The following is a 19,939-nucleotide window of genomic DNA, read 5'->3' as shown; positions in this document are numbered from 1 at the left end:
CTTTTCATAGAATTTATGATGATGTGCCTTAAGGCGATTTCCTTTATGTTTTTTCTGCTTGGAGTTCACTGAGCTCCTTGGATCTGTGGGCTTAAAATCTGCACCAAATCTAAAGATTTTTCAACCATTATTTCTTCACATAGTTTTTCTGTCTCCTCTCTTCATTTCCTCAGGGACTCCATTTACACGTAAAACCGCTTGATATTGTTACTGAGGTCACTGATGCGTTGTTCATTTTTTTCTAGTCTTTTTTCTATATATTTTTAGATAGCTTCTATTGCTATGTCTTCCAGTTCACTAGTATTTCCTTCTGTAGTCTCCAAACTGCTGGTAATTCCATCCAGTGTCTTTCATTTCAGATGCTGTATTCTTTGTCTGCAAAATTTCCATTTGGGTCTTTTTTATATTTTCCATTTCTTTCACCATCATGTTTGCATTTTCTTCTACTTTACTGAACACATGGGCTACATTTATAATAGCTATTTTAATGTTCTTTCTATTTCCATCATTTCTTGATATTTCTGGGTCTGTTTAAATTGACTGACTTCTCTTTTGGTTGCTATTTTCTTGCTTCTTTCCATGTCTGATAATTTTTGATCAGATAATGGGCATTGTGAATTCTATCCTCTTGGGTGCTAGATTTTGTTATATTATAATGTAAAGCATTCTGGAATTAGACTGATCTGTTTCCAAGGTAGGCCTTTAGTCTAAGCTGATACACCCTTTTATGGACTTCAATGCATTATGAGGTCTTGTGGCTCATGGGAACATGAACTATTTGTGAGTTCCAGAAACTGTTTCAGCAAATGTCTTCCAGCAGTTATTTCTCCAGCTATGGAAAATTTCCTTTCACAGGTATGTAATTCAGTACTCGGCCAAAGCCTCATGGTAAGCCCTGTAGAGCTCTCTCAGTGCTCTATGCAGTTCCTTCCATTCTGGCACTCTGTCCCACAAACTATAGCTGCCTTGGCCTCCCTAAACTCCTGTTACCTCAACTCTCTATGAATACTGGGCTCTGTTTGGCTTTCTCCTTTCTGCTGCCTGAAAACTGCTTCTAGACAATAAGCTAGGGGTAATTTTAGGGTTTGCCTCATTGATTTCAGTGATAACAGTCCTATGCTACCTGTTGTCTGATGTCTAAAACCACTGTTGTATGTATTTTGTCCAGTTTTCTAATTGTCTAACTCAGGGGGACAAATTCAGTCCCTGATGCTTCATCATGACCAGGATTTTGAGCAAATAAATGTAATACAAATGCATTACCTTCCATTTTATTTATAAGATCAACTGACTGATTTCAGGGAATATAAGAAGCCATATTCTTGGGCTTCCCTGGTGGCGCAGTGGTTGAGAGTCCGCCTGCTGATGCAGGGGACACAGGTTCGTGCCCCGGTCTGGGAAGATCCCACATGCCGCGGAGCGGCTGGGCCCGTGAGCCATGGCCGCTGAGCCTGCGCGTCCGGAGCCTGTGCTCCGCAATGGGAGAGGCCACAACAGTGAGAGGCCCGCGTCAACAAAAAAAAAAAAAAAAAAAAAAAAAAGAAGCCATATTCTTAATTTTAACAAAACCCTTACCTATTTGATGAAGGGGACTATAAAAGAAATATCATAATGAAGATAATAAAGCCAGTAACATACTTCTTACATTTGGTTCTATGTATCTTGTATGATGAGTTTTTCATGTAGGAGATATTATAACCAAGTACCAAAATAAACTGATCCAAGACTTGGACCTAACAACAGCTATATCACAAAGGACTAATCTGAGATCAAGAAATACCTTTATTAAATATAAATTGTTTTTGCATCTAAATTTAAAAATCTCAAATGCAAAAACAAGGGGAGTTGGGGATATAAAAACTTTCCATGCTGAGCACAGATCATGAGAGATAAAGCTATGAAGGTGTATGATATTCAGAGTCAAGAGTGTGGTTGCTACATTTAGTGAATGAAAAGAGTAGAAGATGATACCAAAAATGTACCGAATAATTTGGGATCAGTTCCTGCCAACACCAAATGCTGACCAGGATGTGGAGCAACAGGAACTCTCATTCTTTGCTGGTGGGAATGCAAAATGGTGCAGACACTTTGGAAGACAATTTAGCAATTTCTTACAAAACTAAACATACTCTTACCATATGAACAAGCAATTACATTCCTTGGTATTTACCCAAGTGAACTGAAAACTTAGTACACACAAAAAGTATGCAAGGTTTATAGCAGCATTATTCATAACTGCCAAAGCCTGAAAGCAACCAAGATGTCCTTCAGTAAGTGAATGGATAAACTGTGATACATCTGGACACTGCAATATTAATCAACACTGAAAAGAAATGAGCTATTAAGCCATGAAAATACATGGATAAACCTTAAATGCATATTACAAAGTGAAAGAAGACAATGTGTAGAAGCTACATAGTGTATGACTCCAACTCTATGACATTCTGAAAAAGCAAAACTATGGAGAAAATAAAAAGATCAGTGGCTGTCAGGGGTTGGGGGAAGAGAGGGATGAAAGCACAGAACACAGGAATTTTAAAGAGATGAGACTATTCTGTATGATATTACAATTATACATTTGTCCAAACTCATGAAATGTACAACCCCATAAGTGACCCCTAATGTACACTATGGACTCTGAATGGTAATGGTGCGTCAATGGAGGTGCGCTGACTGTAACAAGTGCACCACTATCATGCAGGATGCTGACGGTGGGGGAGGCTGTGCATGTGTGGGGCAGCAAGAATACGGGAACTCTGTACTTTCTGCTCAGTTTTACTGTGAATCTGAAACTTCTGAAAAACAGTTTCTAAAAAATGAATCTGAAATAGAAGCCAGACAGGGAACTAAAATGAGAGAATACAGTAACACTTTAAGCAAGAGACAAGGATAGGAAGTAGAAACAACAAAGGCAGTAGAAACAAAAGTATTCTGCAACAGTATTCAAGTTTTTACAGGAATATATAACCTAATCTATTAGATACAGCCACTGCAGATCTTTGTGTACAAAGAGAAGGAGGTGTTAACAATAACAAGTAATGTTTTCAAACAAAATACATATGTTGGAATACCTTTCCAAGTTTATATGACAAATATATGCAGTGAAAATTAAATAATACATAATAAATCACTTACATGTTTTAAGTAAGAACTCACTCTTATACCTAAGAAAAAAATTTTAAATGTATTTCAACTTGGACACTATGAAAATAATAAGAGTATAACTGTTTAATGCTTAGTTTTCTTACACATTATTTGAAATAACATTAAATACTACATCCTTACTGAGGTGATGGTGTAACTTTTCATGAATGTAAACTGTATCAGTTTGAATAAAAATCTTAATTTCCTATTGATCTTGACAAACTCCCTCTTTGGAAATCCCCAAGCACTACATAGTAAATAATGAACACTTGTTAAAAATCAGCGTGAATGACTCAGTGTGGAGATATGTTTTTCTTACACTGACAATGAAAGGAATTATTTTTCTGACAGTAGAAGAATCTGCCTCACCTTTTTCTTCAGGCTTTGTAGGAAAATACTTCTTCTCTGCACCTGTCAGCTCAGGCTTTGGAGCTGAGGGGAAAAAAACGTTAATACATTAAAAAAAAAAAAAAGTTTTAGAGCACAAAGATAATTATACTCCTAAAAAGCAAAGGTTTAAAAAATAACATCAGATGAAAATATGGTTTAAAAGAATGAACAATATACCAGAATCACTGAGCTCAACATATAATCTTGCACCTGCCACGATCACCTTAGTAAGTGATAGCTCTGTGGTCTCAGTTCCTTCCTTATCAAATGAAGGAGTTCACATTCTCTACAATACCGCTGTCCAGTAGAACTTGCTGTGATGATGGAAATATTGTTTTTGTGTGGTTCAATACTGTCCATTGAGACTTGAAATGCTGCTATTGCAACTACAGAATTAACTTTTTAATTTTATTTAATTTTAATTAATTTTAAAAGCCCAGTATGACTAGTGGCTAAAAAGGCTCCAATTCCAACTTCCATAAAAATTACTTTTAACTTATCCTTGCTCTCAGATAAGGTTAGCAAACACAAAGCTGAAACTATGGAGGAGGGAAGGACTTGCATTATTCTAAAACAAGAGCAAATCTTTCAAGGAAAACAAAAATTGGACAGCACATTTAAAAATCAGAAATTAAGGGCTAGAACTTATAGAAATAGAGTCAGATGACAAAACTCTAACTCTGGAAAACTCTTCTAGGGACTCCATCATTTATTCCACTGTTTAAAAAGGAAAAACTAAACTCTTCTAGTTTGCTTAAGCCTTATCACACTCTCTGAAGGAAGAGTATATAAAAAAATCAGTATTTGTTTGCGGCATTAAAAAATGGATTGCATCTGAAAAGGCAGAATAACTTATTAACTAGGTAAATATATTGTCTTCTTTTTTAATATATTGTTTTCCATAGATTTAAGCTTAGTCAATTTTCTTAACTCAAAATGCCATATAACAAAAATATCCAAATTATTTTCAAGATTCCTATTTTATACAGTTTGTACTTTAAAAAAAAATACTGACAGATATTAATACACGTGAACATTCAATTTTTATATATTTTTTAAAATTATATATAGCACCTTAATTTTTGCTAAAAGAAAATAAATGATTTACAGGAGACCCAATTTCACTATTTTAGAAATTAAAAATATGAAAAATAGCCATCTGAATAATTTGTTTCGTACTTACCTGGACCCTTCGCAGGTGGTGGTGGTTTCTTTGGTTTCTATTAAAATAATAATTGTGAAAACAGTAAAACACTTACATATTAAATATTTATAGTTAAAGTAAACTCTGATCATAAATGATCTAAGTTACATAAACATCTCTCCTCATCCCATCCCTGTCAAAAATTATAAAATCATAAGACTCAAACAACTCCACAAAAGGTCACAGATGAAAAATATATTCTATTAGAACAAATGCCTCTTTGGATAAATTCAAATATTTCAAAAATATCACTGAGTTAGATAAAATTAAAAAAAATCTTAATGATGAGCAAAAATATTCTCTCCTGCCTTCCCTATTTTAAGATTCCTATGCACCATTTTACCACTCTTTAACAGCTGAGTTTTTTTGTCGGGGGGAAGGAGGGGTGGCAGGGAAAGGGAGAGAGAAAGAGACTTTGTTTAAAAAGAATAGGAGTAGCTAATAAATATATCTAGCTTTCACCCTTGGTTACTCAGCACTCTCAAAAAGAAGATTAAAGGCAAAGGTCTGTTTTTCAGTTTATTAAAATTCTCTTGGGTTTACTCATTCACTCATTTTTGCCTTAAAAAACTTGAGACACATTTCTAAGTATGTGAATTTCGTTTTTCCAAATTAAAAAATAACTGATAATCAATACTGCATAAACACCTATATAAAAAACCAAAAAAAGAAATGTGTTCATTACAAGAATATAAAAAATAAAGCACACCCGAAGGCTGTTGAATTAATACTGAACAAAATCTAGCAAAGGAAGAATCTCAGAGAGTGTAAGCCTTCTTACATTATCCTCTTGTAATTTACTTTAAATGAAAGACTGCAAAGGTTAGAGATTTCTGCATTGACTTAAATCAAATATAGTAGACTGTCTTGCTGGGGTGTGTCTGTTCTCTGTATAACTCTTTCCCTCTAATTTAAAAACTCAATTAGATTCATCCCTCCATAGGTGATCAAGCTGTAGAAAAGCAAAAGATCACTGATGAATGACTCAGTGTCACTTTATTCACTGTGAGACATGAGATAGATACATTAAATCCTGTAAGCAGGCAAAGCCTTCTCACTCTCCCAAAAATGCAGTGACAGAGTAATAGTAATCAATAGGACCTTAAAATAAAAATTTTCAACAAAATTAAATAAAAATATAATTTTTCTTACAGTCAAGTGCTAATTTGTCTAAATAGTATGGGCAGCCTTTTTTCTTTTAATTATAATAAAGTAATAAAGACTAGGTTAATTTTTAGTTAGGGGGAAAGGAAAACAGGAATAAAGCACAGAACTGATACATTGTTTTGTTTTACCATAATTCAGATAACTTTCACCTGATTATATAAATCTGAAATCCCCTCAGAAAATTATTGTTACTATGTAAAAAACTTGTTTTTTAAGAAATATTGGCAAAAGGTTTTTTAAAATTATTATCATCACTGAAAAAGAAAAGCTTACAGGAAAGTCCTTATCCAGTTCATTTATCTGAACAGCAAAATTGTCTGGAAATACTCCTTCTTTACCATTAAGTTCACCCTTCCACCAGCCAGCTTCTCCAGTCTCCTAAACCGCAAAATGAAGAATAAAGATAATAGGAGTTATCTCTAAATAAGAAAAAGTTAGCAACAAAATAGGAAAATACTGAATTTCATTGTTGCTACAAGGAAAAATAAAGACCTAACAGACTTTGAGGTCCTCCTAAAAAAATATATTGCCCACACATTACTTCAAGCAGCAGTTATAAAATTAAGTTTAATTTCTTAATTAGTCAAATAATTTAAAAATTCAGGGGACTTCCCCAGTGGGTCAGTCGGTAAGACTCCACACTCCCAATGCAGGGGGCCTGGGTTCGATCCCTGGTCAGAGAACTAGATCCTGCAAGCATGCTGCAACTAAGAGTCTGCATGCCTCAACTAAGAAATCCGCATGTCGCAACTCAGAAGACTGCATGCCACAACTAAAGATCCCACGTGCCACAATGAAGATCCTGCATGCTGCAATGAAGATCCCGTGTGCCACAACTAAGACCCAGGGCAGCCATAAATAAATAAATAAACAAATAATTTTTTTAAAAATTCACTTTACAAGGATAAAAAAGAGAGGGAAGAGAAAGGAAAAGGAAGTAGAAGAGGAGGGTGGTGACAGAATATAAATTTCCAAACTGTATCTTAACATTCTTTTCAACACTTTATACACCAAAAATTAATCACATTATTCATTTGCTTTAGAAGTTAACAGAATCTTCTACAATTCCTTCCAAATACCCTTCCATGAGAAATTAGTTGTTATCAATCCAATCTCCATGTGTATTAAAAATTATATGCACTGGGGGGGGCTAGTCAAGATGACAGAGTAAGCAGACCCTGAGCTCACCCTCTCCAAAATTAAAACTATTTACAGTAGAGCAACTATCAATGCGAATGACTAGCAGAAAAAAATTTCCACAATTAAAGATATAAAGAAGGAACCACAATGAAACAGGCTGGAGGGGCAGAGAGACAGTATAATCAAGACCCACACCCCTGGGGAGGTCATGCACAAAGGTCAGGATAATCACAACTGCAACACATAACAAGTGTTGGGGAAGATGTGGAGAAAAGAGAACCCTCGTGCACTTTTGGTAGGAATGTAAATTTGTGCAGCTGCTGTGTAAAACAGAATGGAGACCTCTCAAAAATTAAAAATAGAACTATCATATGATCCAGCAACTCTAATTCTTCGTATTTTTCCAAAAAAAAAAACACTAATTTGAAAAGATATGCACCTTTATGTTCACGGGCAACATTCTTTACAATAGCCCAGATATGTAATATGTAAGCAACTTAAATATCCATCAGTAAGCATCTTAAATAAAGTTGTGTTTCATATATATATATATATATATATAAAATGTACATTACCATGTATATATGCGTATATATATATATATATATATATATATATATATATATATATATAATTTATTTATTTATTTATTTATTTATGTGGTACATGGGCCTCTCACTGTTGTGGCCTCTCCCGTGGCGGAGCACAGGCTCCGGACGTGCAGGCTCAGCAGCCATGGCTCACGGGCCCAGCCGCTCTGTGGCATGTGGGATCTTCCCAGACCGGGGCACGAACCCGTGTCCCCTGCATCGGCAGGCGGACTCTCAACCACTGCGCCACCAGGGAAGCCCTATATATATGTTTTATATGTATATAATGTATATTACAATGTAATATGACTGACACAAAAAAGAATAAAATGTTGCCATTTGTGACAACATGCATGGACCTCAAGGGTATTATGCTAAGTGAAATAAGACAGAAAGACAAATACCATCTCACTTATACGTGGAATCTATAAAACAAAAGGAATGAACAAACATAATAAAACAGAAACAGGCTCACAGATACAGAAAACATACCGGTGGTTGGCAGAGGAGAAGAGGTTGGGAGGGATGAGTAAAAGAGGTGAGGGAGCTTAAGAGGTACAAATTTCCAGTTACAAAATAAATGAGTCACAGGGATGAAATGTACAACATTGGGAGCATAGTCAATAATACTGCAATAACTTTGTCTGGTGACAGATGGTAACTAGAAATAACAGATGTATAGAAATATCAAACCACTATGTTGTACACTTGGAACTAACATAGTGTGGTAGGTCAATTATACTTCAATGAAAAAACTTCTTTTAATTACATACACTAAACAATCTGTTAAGTCAATTTAAAACAATGGGAGAAATTTCAAAAATTACTTTAAAGGGATATAGCAAAAACAAATACTTTAATATTTCTCTATTACAGTTATTACAGGACTCTGCCCACACCCCAATACTGTAGGGTTTTCTTTTTCCTTAATTTATTCCAAGTTATAAAACTACCTCATTCTTTGAAATAGCTGCATCATTTTCCATAGTATGACATTTTATAACCATTTATATATTGATGGACATTTAAGTTGTTTCCCTATTTTTCTTCTTTTTCTTTTTATATTACAAACACTACAATGAACATTAGATGGGGCAAAAAAATGCAATGAGGTAAAACAGGAAATGAGAACAGAACCCTGGCGGGGGCGGGGGATGATATGGTTAGAGAAAAAAACACAACTTGATGGTAAAAATAATTTCCAATACATCAATTATAACAAAGACAGACAATAAACATTTGCTTAAAAAAACCTTTCTGATCACTTACTACGTGCCAGGTTCTCAGGTCACAGAAATAAACAAGACAAAGTCACAGCCTTTCTAGAGCTTACATTCTAGTGGGAATGCGAGACTACTGAAAAATATTTCTATGAATAAATTAAGTGATTCACTGAAAACTGAGAAAAGTCTTACCTTACTTATCAACTGTATTATCTCCCCTTCTTTAAAAGTAAGTTCATCTTCATTAGTACCCACATAGGCAAACAACGTTCTACAATATTCTTTAGCTAAAATGAAAAATGTAAATAATGAAGCTTCTATAAATTGGTTCTTTCAGCAAATACTTTTAAGCCTCTACTTTGTCTAAAGAAATGTACACCAGAAGCTTCTAGAGATGATTTCAATAATTTTGGCCAATACTATATGTTGAATTAAGTAACAATTTCATTAATCATTCATTCAAATAGTTACTACATGCCTACTGTGTTCTAGGCACAGTTCTAACTGTATCAGATACATCAGTGTCCAAAGCATGCAAAAATCCTTGACCTCATGGTGCTTACATCTAGGAGGATTTAACACTCCGATGAAGTAGTACAATGTAACTAATGTCTTCAACAAATCTAATAATATATTTGAGCATGCTTCATTCTTAATATGAAAATTTCATTCAAACACTTACCTTTAATTTTACTTTCAGTGTCTGTTTTTGTTACCTCCACACTCTGAGTTTTGGAACCTAGTGACTGTGTGACTAAGGGCTAGAATAGAAAGGATGGTGTCAATTATTTTAAGTTAGAACAAAGCTAATAATGTTAAACAAAATTTCCACTAACAGTTATCTAGCTCTCCCTAATGGTACTTATAGCCAGGTTAGTAATGTAACTGAAAACTGCCATGAAAAATATAAATATCTGAAAAGCTACTTAAATGATAGCCCAGAACGTCTAGTTTTTAAAACTCCTTATCTTAAGGATAATAAACATACTCTGATACCCATAATACTGTGATTTATTTTAGAACCTCTAAAATAGATAAAAATAGCATTTGAAAATTTACCATGTACCAAGCTCTGAGCTAATAAGCACTTTACATACATTGTAACTTAATCCTTAGAACAATCTGCATAAAGTAGGCACTATCATCCACTCCTTTCATGGGTTAGGAGGCAGTTAGGTAACTTGCCCACAATAAAAATAATTTAGTAGTGGAGCCCAGATTTGAACCTAGAAGTCTGACTCCAGAAGGTGGACTCTTAAAACAACTGCATTAAACTTCCTTACAATGAGACAGAGTATAAAATAAAGTCTTTATACTTACTGCTGCTATCAGAATGAAAACATTTAGGTAATGTTACAACCCTTTTTAACAATATATAGTCTAGTAGGCAATTTTCCACTGTAATTGACTACAGGAAGCCCTTCATCTTGTACTAGTGTTTCCTTGAGTTCTGTCCTTAGAAGTAACACTACATTTGACCCTGGATTTCATTAGTTAAAAATCTGAACATACTGCTAATTTACCGATCATTCTGTGTTCTAGTTATCTTTTAAGATGCTCACTTTAATTTCTCCTAATTTTAACCATCATATCTTCCAATCTGGCCCTACAAACATAGCAGATGTGCTCCCTACTTTATCAATTCCTACATCAGTGATCAAAGAAAGCCTTCCAAGGCCATCCTATACGGTAACCCTGAGACTACTCTCATTAACAACAACTCTTTAGTGGACATTAAAAATGGCAAATGAAAGATTACTGGTGTAATCATTAATCAAATAAAGTTATTCAATATAACCATAAGCTTCAGAGTTAGAAAGCGACCCCAGATCATCTAGCTTAATGTCCCTCATAATGCAGACATTGCTTCTAGACATTCCTAGCTATTACATGACTATACAGCACTATTCCAACAACAATAACTCTAATCTCTACCTTTAAAACCAAGAATTAATTAATAATCTTAATGCCAGACAGTCACAGAGCTAGGAGAGGGCAGGACAGAAAGTACAAGTTCTCTTTCCTGAACCCAAATTATTATTACATGAGAAAATATGTAACAAGCTAGGAAAGGAAAAAAAAAATGTTGAAACTAACCATTTTAGGAGAAAACATCAGAATATATTTCACCAACCAAAACAGTCTTCTAAGTGAAATGTAACTAAAAAAGGCAAGTAAATACTAAAATATTTTAAAATCTTACGAGTTAAATAAGACATACAAATGAGCACTACAAGGGAAACAATGCTTTAAAAGTCAAGGGACAAGCCACCTATGTGAAGTACTCAATCTGATCTCCAAGGTGTTAACACCAGGAAGACTATACTCTAAAGATTGTAGCTATTTCCCCCACAAAACAGAAACTTAACAGTTTATTTTAAAATCTCTTATTAGTATGGTACATTCACTTTGATTTACTTCACAACGCCAGTGAAATGCTAATAAAAAATAATGTTCTCCATACATCTAGGGCTAGCGATTAGATTTCACCATTGCTGACAATCCAGAGTAAAGTTAAGCAGTGCCTAATTAACTTAATATCTCACTGAGAATTCACTTTAAAATGGCCCATTTAAAGCCTACTTCAAATTGAAAGAAAAACATATAATTTTAGCTTTAAAAGGAAAACAAAAACTTGCCTTTTCTATTTTTACACTATAACTAAAAATTCTAAAGTTTCCACTAAGAAAAGTTTGTGTAAAATTTACCCCCCAAAATCCAATTTTATAAGAATCAAACATAAACATTAAAGTAAGTCACTTAAACTTGAAAACAATTTCTCACAGTCTTCTCATTCATAATCTATTATTGGCAATCTCAAAAAAGAAAAGGTAACAGAGTTGCAAACTACCTTTTACATTTTAAGAAAAGCTTAATGAGAGAATGAATGGGGTTAATCTAAGGAAAGCTCATCATTACTACCTTCTCTGGTTTTTTCTCTTCTGTTTCACTACTGGATGTTCTTGTCCTAAGTTTCACAGAGCCTTCTTTAAATATATCTCCAAATCCAACTCCTCGGATTTTCTTTGGCTGGGTAACTGATCCAGGTGCAGTTTCGTTCCCATTTCCCGGAGAAGGTAAAGGTGAGGTAGACCCAGTCAAAACAGTTTCTGAAAGGATAATTTGTTTTTAAAGAATGACACCTAAAATCACAAAAACCTTGACATTCCCCTTCCACAGTATCTATATTTTATACCTCCTAATAAAAAATGGTATAATATGGTATAAAATGGTATAAAAATAATAAAATGACTATTAAAATATCCCAAAGAATAAGATGCACTTTATACTGATTTTTTTTAATGCTGTTTAAAACAATTTTAGGTATTCCTAATTAGTAAAATGCTAATCAGAAATCCAGGAAAGCATAGTATACCAGGTCCTTAAGAAGAGCATATCAAAATTTACAGCTCTTGCACAAACATGAAGTAATGTAAGACAGAAACATTAAAGAGATAAAGTTAATCATTTAAAAAAGTTACATGACCCAAACTGATCAAAATTAGGGTGATTTTCTGAATATAAAAACTGGTAATATTAGCATGTTTTTATTTTAAAAAGTCCACAGTTCAAGGCCTGTCATTTTAACTCAGGGATGAAGTAATTAATAATCTAAGAAAAAAGTTCTAGAGTAATCATCCAAGAAGATTCCAGAAACATTTCAGAATGAGGGCTGAGGGGTAGGGAAAAATACATGATTTCAGTTCATTTAATTAAGCAGTCTGTTGAAGTTTAATGGTTAAGAACAACAGAGGAAATAATAAAAATGGTAGTTACCATTTATTCAGGGCTAAATCTGTGCCAGCTATTTGCTGAGCACTATACATGAATTATATCTAATTTACATAATCACCTACAGGCTTAACATTAAGCACTATTATTCCTCATTTTCAAAATAAGTAAAATGGGCAGTTATTCAGAACTTTCCCAAGGCCATACAAGTAGTAACAAAGCCAACATTTGAACTGAATTCCAGATGACCCCAAAACCAGTCCTAAATATTTTAACATAATGACTCAGACAACAAAAGCCTCTAATCACACATTTGAAACTATCTGAGAATAAGTTAACAGAAACTACTTTTATGAACTTAAGAAATGTAATGCTAACAAGTACAGTGATCTACCCTAACCACTTGCAACATTAGCCCAAGCCACATATATTTTTGGTGATATATTTTTAAATAAATTTTACTCAAGGAAAGTTTACATACAGTAAAATGAACCCATTTTAAATGGATATTACAATAAATTTTGACAAATGTATGCACCATGTAACCACAATAATCCAGATACAGAATATCCCTGTCACCCTGAAAAGGACACTTACACACGATCCCAGTCAATTCTTACTACCCTCAAGTCTCAAGAAACTTCAGATCTTCATTCCGTCAGTACAGATATGTCCTTTTAAAAGTTTCATATAAATTAAACATACAGCACATAAGTCTTTTGTGTCTCCTACTTTTGCTAAGTATAATATGTGTTCCATGCATCAACACTTCATTCCTTTTTATCACTAACAGGTATTCCATCAGACAGGTATATCACTATTTACCTACCATTAAGAACGTTAGCTGGCTCTTCATAGATGAACTTTATCCAATTTAGAACGTTCCCTTCTGTTGCTATTATGAAGAGTTTTTATCATAAGTGTTGAATATGTAAAAATCTTTCTGCATTACTGAGATGACCATATGGTTTTTCTCCTTTAAACTTTTTAATATGTTAGATTATATCAACTTTTGAATGCATAGATTAAACCACATTAGTCATAATGTATTAACATTTATATATTTTGCTAGATTTGATGTGCTAATATTTTGTTGAGGATTTCTGTGTTTATCTTCATGACATAAAGTGTTATAATTCCTAAAGTCATACAGACCTAAGAAATCTGAAAGAATTTGTGGAAGATTAAATGCTTGACAGAATTCAGGAGTGAAACCATAGGGAATTTTCTTTGTGTGAAGATTTTTTTTTCTCTTTTTAACATCTTTATTGGAGTATAATTGCTTTACAGTGTTGTGTTAAGTTTCTGCTGTATAACAAAGTGAATCAGCTATACGTATACATATATCCCCATATCCCCTCCCTCAAATCCTCCTTATCCCACTCCTCTAGGTGGTCGCAAAGCACCAAGCTGATCTCCCTATGACATGCAGCTGCTTCCCACTAGCTATCTATTTTACATTTGGTAGTGTATATGTGTCAGTGCTACTCTCTCACTTAATTCCAGCTTACCCTTCCCCCTCCCCATGTCCTCAAGTTCATTCTCTACGTCTGTGTCTTTATTCCTATCCTGCCCCTACATTCATCAGAACATTTTTTTTTTTTTAGATTCCGACTATATGTTAGCATATGGTATTTGTTTTTCTCTTTCTGGACTTACTTAACTCTATATGAAAGACTCTAGGTCCATCCACCTCCCTACAAATAACTAAATTTCGTTTCTTTTTATGGCTGAGTAATATTCCATTGTATATATGTACCACATCTTCTTTATCCATTCATCTGTTGATAGACACTTAGGCTGCTTCCATGTGCTGGCTACCGTAAATAGTGCTGCAAAGAACATTGTGGTACATGACTCTTCTTGAATTATGGTTTTCTCAGCGTATATGCCCAGTAGTGGGATTGCGGGGTCATACGGTAGTTCTATTTTTAGTTTTGTAAGGAACCTCCATACTGTTCTCCATAGTGGCTTTATCAATTTACATTCCCACCAACAGTGCAAGAGGGTTCCCTTTTCTCCACACCCTCTCCAACATTCATTGTTTGTAGATTTTTTGATGATGGCCATTCTGACCACTGTGAGATGATAACTCATTGTAGTTTTGATTTGCATTTCTCTAATGATGAGTGATGTTGAGCATCTTTCCATGTGTTTATTGGCAATCTGTATATCTTCTTTAGAGAAATGTCTATTTAGGTCTTCTGCCCATTTTTGCGTTGTATTGTTTGTTTTTTTTGATATTGAGCTGCATGAGCTGCTTGTATATTTTGGAGATTAATCCTTTGTCAGTTGCTTTGTTTGCAAATATTTTCTCCCATTCTGAGGGGTTTTTTTTGTCTTTTTATGGTGCCCTTTGCTGTGCAAAAGCTTTTAAGTTTCATTAGGTCCCATTTGCTTATTTTTGTTTTTATTTCCATTTCTCTAGGAGGTGGGTCAAAAAGGACCTTGCTGGGATTTATGTCAGAGTGTTCTGCCTATGCTTTCCTCTAAGAATTTTACAGTGCCTGGCCTTACATTTAGGTCTTTAATCCATTTTGAGTTTATTTTTGTGTATGGTGTTAGGGAGTATTGTAATTTTCTTCTTTTACATGTAGCTGTCCAGTTTTCCTAGCACCACTTACTGAAGAGGCTGCCTTTTCTCCATTGTATATTCTTGCCTCCTTTAACAAAAATAAGGTGACCATATGTGCATGGGGTTATCTCTGGGCTTTCTATCCTGTTCCACTGATCTATATTTCTGTTTCTGTGCCTTGATTACTGTAGCTTTGTAGTATAGTCTGAAGTCCAGGAGCCTGATTCCTCCAGTTCTGTTTTTCTTTCTCAAGACTGTTTTGGCTATTAGGTGTCTTTTGTGTTTCCATACAAATTGTGAAATTTTTTGTTCTAGTTCTGTGAAAAATGCCATTGGTAGTTTGATAGGGATTGCACTGAATCTGTAGATTGCTTTGGTTGGTATAGTCATTTTTACAGTGTTGATTCTTCCAATCCAAGAACATGGTATATTTCTCCATCTGTTTGTATCATCTTCAATTTCTTTCATCAGTGTCTTATAGTTTTCTGCATACAGGTCTTTTTTGTCTCCTTAGGTAGGTTTATTCCTAGGTATTTTATTCTTTTTGTTGCAATGGTAAATGGAAGTATTTCCTTAATTTCACTTTAAGATTTTTCATCATTAGTGTATAGGAATGCAAGAGATTTCTGTGCATTAATTTTGTATCCTGCTACTCTACCAAATTTATTGATTAGCTCTAGTAGTTTTCTGGTGGCATCGTCAGGATTCTCTATGTATAGTATCATGTCATCTGCAAACAGTGACAGTTTTATTTCTTCTTTTCCGATTTGGATTCCATTTCTTTTTCTTCTCTGATCGCTGTGGCTAAAACTTCCAAAACTATCTTCAATAACAGTGATGAGAGTGGGCAACCTTGTTTTCTTCCTGATCTTAGAGGAAATGGTTTCAGTTTTTCACCATTGAGAACGATGCTGGCTGTGGGTCTGTCATATATGGCCTTTATTATGTTGAGGTAAGTTCCCTCTATGCCTACTTTCTGGAGAGTTTTTATCATAAATGGGTATTGAATTCTGTCAAAAGCTTTTACTGAATCTATTAGATTATCATATGATTTTTCTCCTTCAATTTGTTTATATGGTGTATCACATCAATTGATTTGCCTATATTGAAGAATCCTTGCATTCCTGGGATAAACCCCATTTGATCATGGTGTATGATCCTTTTAATGTGCTGTTGGATTCTGTTTGCTAGTATTTTGTTGAGGATTTTTGCACCTATGTTCATCAGAGATATTGACCTGTAGTCTTCTTTTTTTGTGACATCTTTGTCTGGTTTTGGTATCAGGGTGATGGTGGCCTTGTAGAATGAGTTTGGGAGTGTTCCTCCCTCTACTATATTTTGGAAGAGTTTGAGTAGGATAGGTGTTAGCTCTTCTCTAAATGTTTGATAGAATTCGCCTGTGAAGCCAGCTTGTCCTGGGTTTTTGTTTGTTGGAAGATTTTTAATCACAGTTTCTATTTCAGTGCTTGTGATTGGTCTGTTTATATTTTCTATTTCTTCCTGATTCAGGCTCTGAAGGTTGTGCTTTTCTAAGAATTTGTTCATTTCTTCCAGGTTGTCCATTTTATTAGCATATAATTGCTTGTAGTAATCTCTCATTATCCTTTGTATTTCTGCAGTGTCAGTTGTTACTTCTCCTTTTTCATTTCTAATTCTAGTGATTTGACTCCTCTTGCTTTTTTTCTTGGTGAGTCTGGCTAATAGTTTATCAATTTTGTTTATCTTCTCAAAGAACTAGCTTTTAGTTTTATTGATCTGTGCTACTGTTTCCTTCATTTCTTTTACATTTATTTCTGATCTGATCTTTATGATTTCTTTCCTTCCTCAACTTTGGGGATTTTTGGTTCTTCTTTCTCTAATTGCTTTAGGTTTAAGGTTAGGTTATTTATTTGAGATGTTCCTTGTTTCTTGAGGTAGGATTGTATTGCTGTAAACTTCCCTCATAGAACTGCTTTTGCTGCATCCCACAGGTTTTGGGTCATCGTGTTTTCATTGTCATTTGTTTCTAGGTATTTTTTTATTTCTTCAGTGATCTCTTGGTTATTTAGTAGTGTATTGTTTAGCCTCCATGTGTTTGTATTTTTTAGATTTTTTCCCCATAACTGGTATGTAGTCTCATAGCATTGTGGTCGGAAAGGATACTTGATACGATTTCAATTTTCTTAAATTTACCAAGGCTTGATTTGTGATCCATGATATGATCTATCCTGGACAATGTTCCATGAGCACCTGAGAAGAAAGTGTATTCTATTGTTTTTGGATGGAATGTCGTATAAATATCAATTAAGCCCATTTGTTTAATGTGTCTTTTAAAGCTTGTGTTTCCTTATTTATTTTCATTTTGGCTGATCTGTCCATTGGTGAAAGTGGGGTGTTAAAGTCCCCTACTATGATTGTGTTACTGTCGATTTTCCCTTTTATGGTTGTTAGCATTTGCCTTATGTATTGAGGTGCTCCTATGTTGGGTGCATCAGTATTTACAATTGTTATATCGTCTTCTTGGATTGACCCCTTGATCATTATGTAGTGTCCTTCTTTGTCTCTTGTAATATTCTTTACTTTAAAGTCTATTTTGTCTGATATGAGAATTGCTACTCCAGGTTTCTTTTGATATCCATTTGCATGGAATATCTTTTTCCATCCCCTCACTTTCAGTCTGTATGCATCCCTAGGTCTGAAGTGGGTCTCTTGTAGACAGCAGTTGTATGGGTCTTGTTTTTGTATATATTTAAGGTAATTATCAATATATATGTTCCTATGACCATTTTCTTAATTGTTTTGGGTTTTTTTTTTTTTTTTTTTGCGGTACGTGGGCCTCTCACCACTGTGGCCTCTCCCGCTGCAGAGCACAGGCTCCGGACGCGCAGGCTCAGCGGCCATGGCTCACGGGCCTAGCCACTCCGTGGCATGTGGGATCCTCTTGGACCGGGTCACGAACCCACGTCCCCTGCGTCGGCAGGCGGACTCTCAAGCACTGCGCCACCAGGGAAGCCCTGGGTTTGTTTTTGTAGGTCTTTTCCTTCTCTTGTGTTTCCTGCCTAGAGAAGTTCCTTTACCGTTTGTTGTAAAGCTGGTTTGGTGGTACTGAATTCTCTTAACTTTTGCTTATCTGTAAATTTATCCATTGAATCTGAACAAGATCTTTGCTGGGTAGAGTAATCTTGGTTGTAGGTTTTTCCCTTTCATCACTTTAAATATGTCCTGCCACTCCCTTCTGGCTTGCAGAGTTTCTGCTGAAAAATCAGCTGTTAACCTTATGGGGATTCCCTTGTATGCTATTTGTTGCTTTTCCCTTGCTGCTTTTAATATTTTTTCTTTGTATTTAATTTTTGATAGTTTGATTACTATGTGTCTCAGCATGCTTCTCTTTGGGTTTATCCTGTATGGTACTCTCTGTGCTTCCTGGACTTGACTTTTTCCCTTCCCACATTAGGGAAGTTTTCGACTATAATCTCTTCAAATATTTTCTGAGACCCTTTTTTTTTCTCTTATTCTTCTGGGATCCCTAAAATTCAAATGTTGGTGCATTTAATGTTTTCCCAGAGGTCTCTGAAACTATCCTCAATTCTTTTCATTCTTTTTTTATTTATTCTGCTCCCTGGCTGTTATTTCTACCATTTTATCTTCCAGCTCACTTATCCTTTCTTCTGCTTCAATTATTCTGTTATTGATTCCTTCTAGAGTATTTTTAATTTCAGTAATTGTGTTGTTCACCACTGTTTGCTCTTTAGTTCTTCTAGATCCTCGTTAAATGTTTCTTGTATTTTCTCCATTCTCTTTCTGAGATTTTGGATCATCTTTACTCTCATTACTCTGAATTCTTTTTCAGGTAGGTTGCCTATTTTGTCTTCATTTATTTGGTCTTGTAGGTTTTTATGTTGCTCCTTTGTCTGTAACATATTTTTTTGTCGTTTCTTTTTTTTTTTTTTTTTTTTTTTGATGGGTGGTGCTATATTCCTGTCTTACTGGTTGTTTGGCCTGAGACGTCCAGCACTGGAGTTTACAGGCAGTTAGACAGAGCTGGGTCTTGGTGCTGAGATGAGGACTTCTGGGAGACCTCACTCTAATTGGTATTCCCTGGGATCTAAGGTTCTCTGTTAGTCCAGTGGTTTGGAGAGCTCCCACCACAGGAGCTTGGGCCCGACCTCTAGCCTGGGAACCAAGATCCTGCAAGCTTCGTTGTGCCGTTAAAAAAAAAAAAAAAAAAAAAAAAGGAAGAAAGGAAAAAAGGAGCAGTACGATATCAAAGAATAAAAAACAATAAAATAGAAAGGTAAAAAATATATTAGGAAAAATAAAACTATAATTGAAACAACTGCAACAAGGTAAAATAAAACCACAGCAGAAAAAAGAAAAAAGGCAGGGGGGAGGGGAGAACAAGCCAAAAGGAGAGATCACCAGTCACTGGGGTTTCCTCCCATACCCTTAGGTGTCTGTGGTCTACCACAGGTGCCTGGTAGGTGCCCTAGTTGTGAGGAGACACGAATTCCACGTCCTCCTAGTATGCCATCTTGACTACACCTCCTGTGTGAAGATTTTTGATAATCAATTATGAATCAGCAGATGATTCTAAGGTGCAATTATCAGTTTGAGTATTTGATTATAGCCATAAAATAAACAGTTTCTTTTAGATCTAGTGATTCTAAACTTTACTACAGTCATTAAAGCATGTATCATTAAAATAAATGCATAGATATTTCAATTATCTAGTACTAATGGATAGGCTAATTGCTTTTGAACTCTAGAGTTAAACCTTCTTGATCCATAGCTCACC

The 19,939-nt window shown here is 34.9% G+C and overlaps 1 protein-coding gene across 1 annotated transcript in view; it reads right to left on the bottom strand.

The window, feature by feature from the left end:
• Nucleotides 1-19,939, bottom strand: part of CD2AP (CD2 associated protein) — a 106,927-nt gene that overhangs the window by 24,756 nt on the left and 62,232 nt on the right. Inside the window, exons 6-11 of the mRNA XM_032649586.1 lie at nt 11,781-11,968; nt 9,541-9,619; nt 9,051-9,145; nt 6,179-6,283; nt 4,718-4,754; nt 3,514-3,576 (exon numbers count right to left, since the gene is read on the bottom strand). Coding sequence (XP_032505477.1) covers nt 3,514-3,576; nt 4,718-4,754; nt 6,179-6,283; nt 9,051-9,145; nt 9,541-9,619; nt 11,781-11,968 — 567 coding nt within the window. The remainder of the gene's footprint in view (nt 1-3,513; nt 3,577-4,717; nt 4,755-6,178; nt 6,284-9,050; nt 9,146-9,540; nt 9,620-11,780; nt 11,969-19,939) is intronic.

Source organism: Phocoena sinus, chromosome 11, assembly GCF_008692025.1.
Source record: "Phocoena sinus isolate mPhoSin1 chromosome 11, mPhoSin1.pri, whole genome shotgun sequence".
In the NCBI taxonomy this organism is placed as follows: Eukaryota; Metazoa; Chordata; class Mammalia; order Artiodactyla; family Phocoenidae; genus Phocoena; species Phocoena sinus.
The sequence above is the reverse complement of the archived record's forward strand: the minus strand, read 5'-3'. Positions and strand labels throughout refer to the sequence as shown.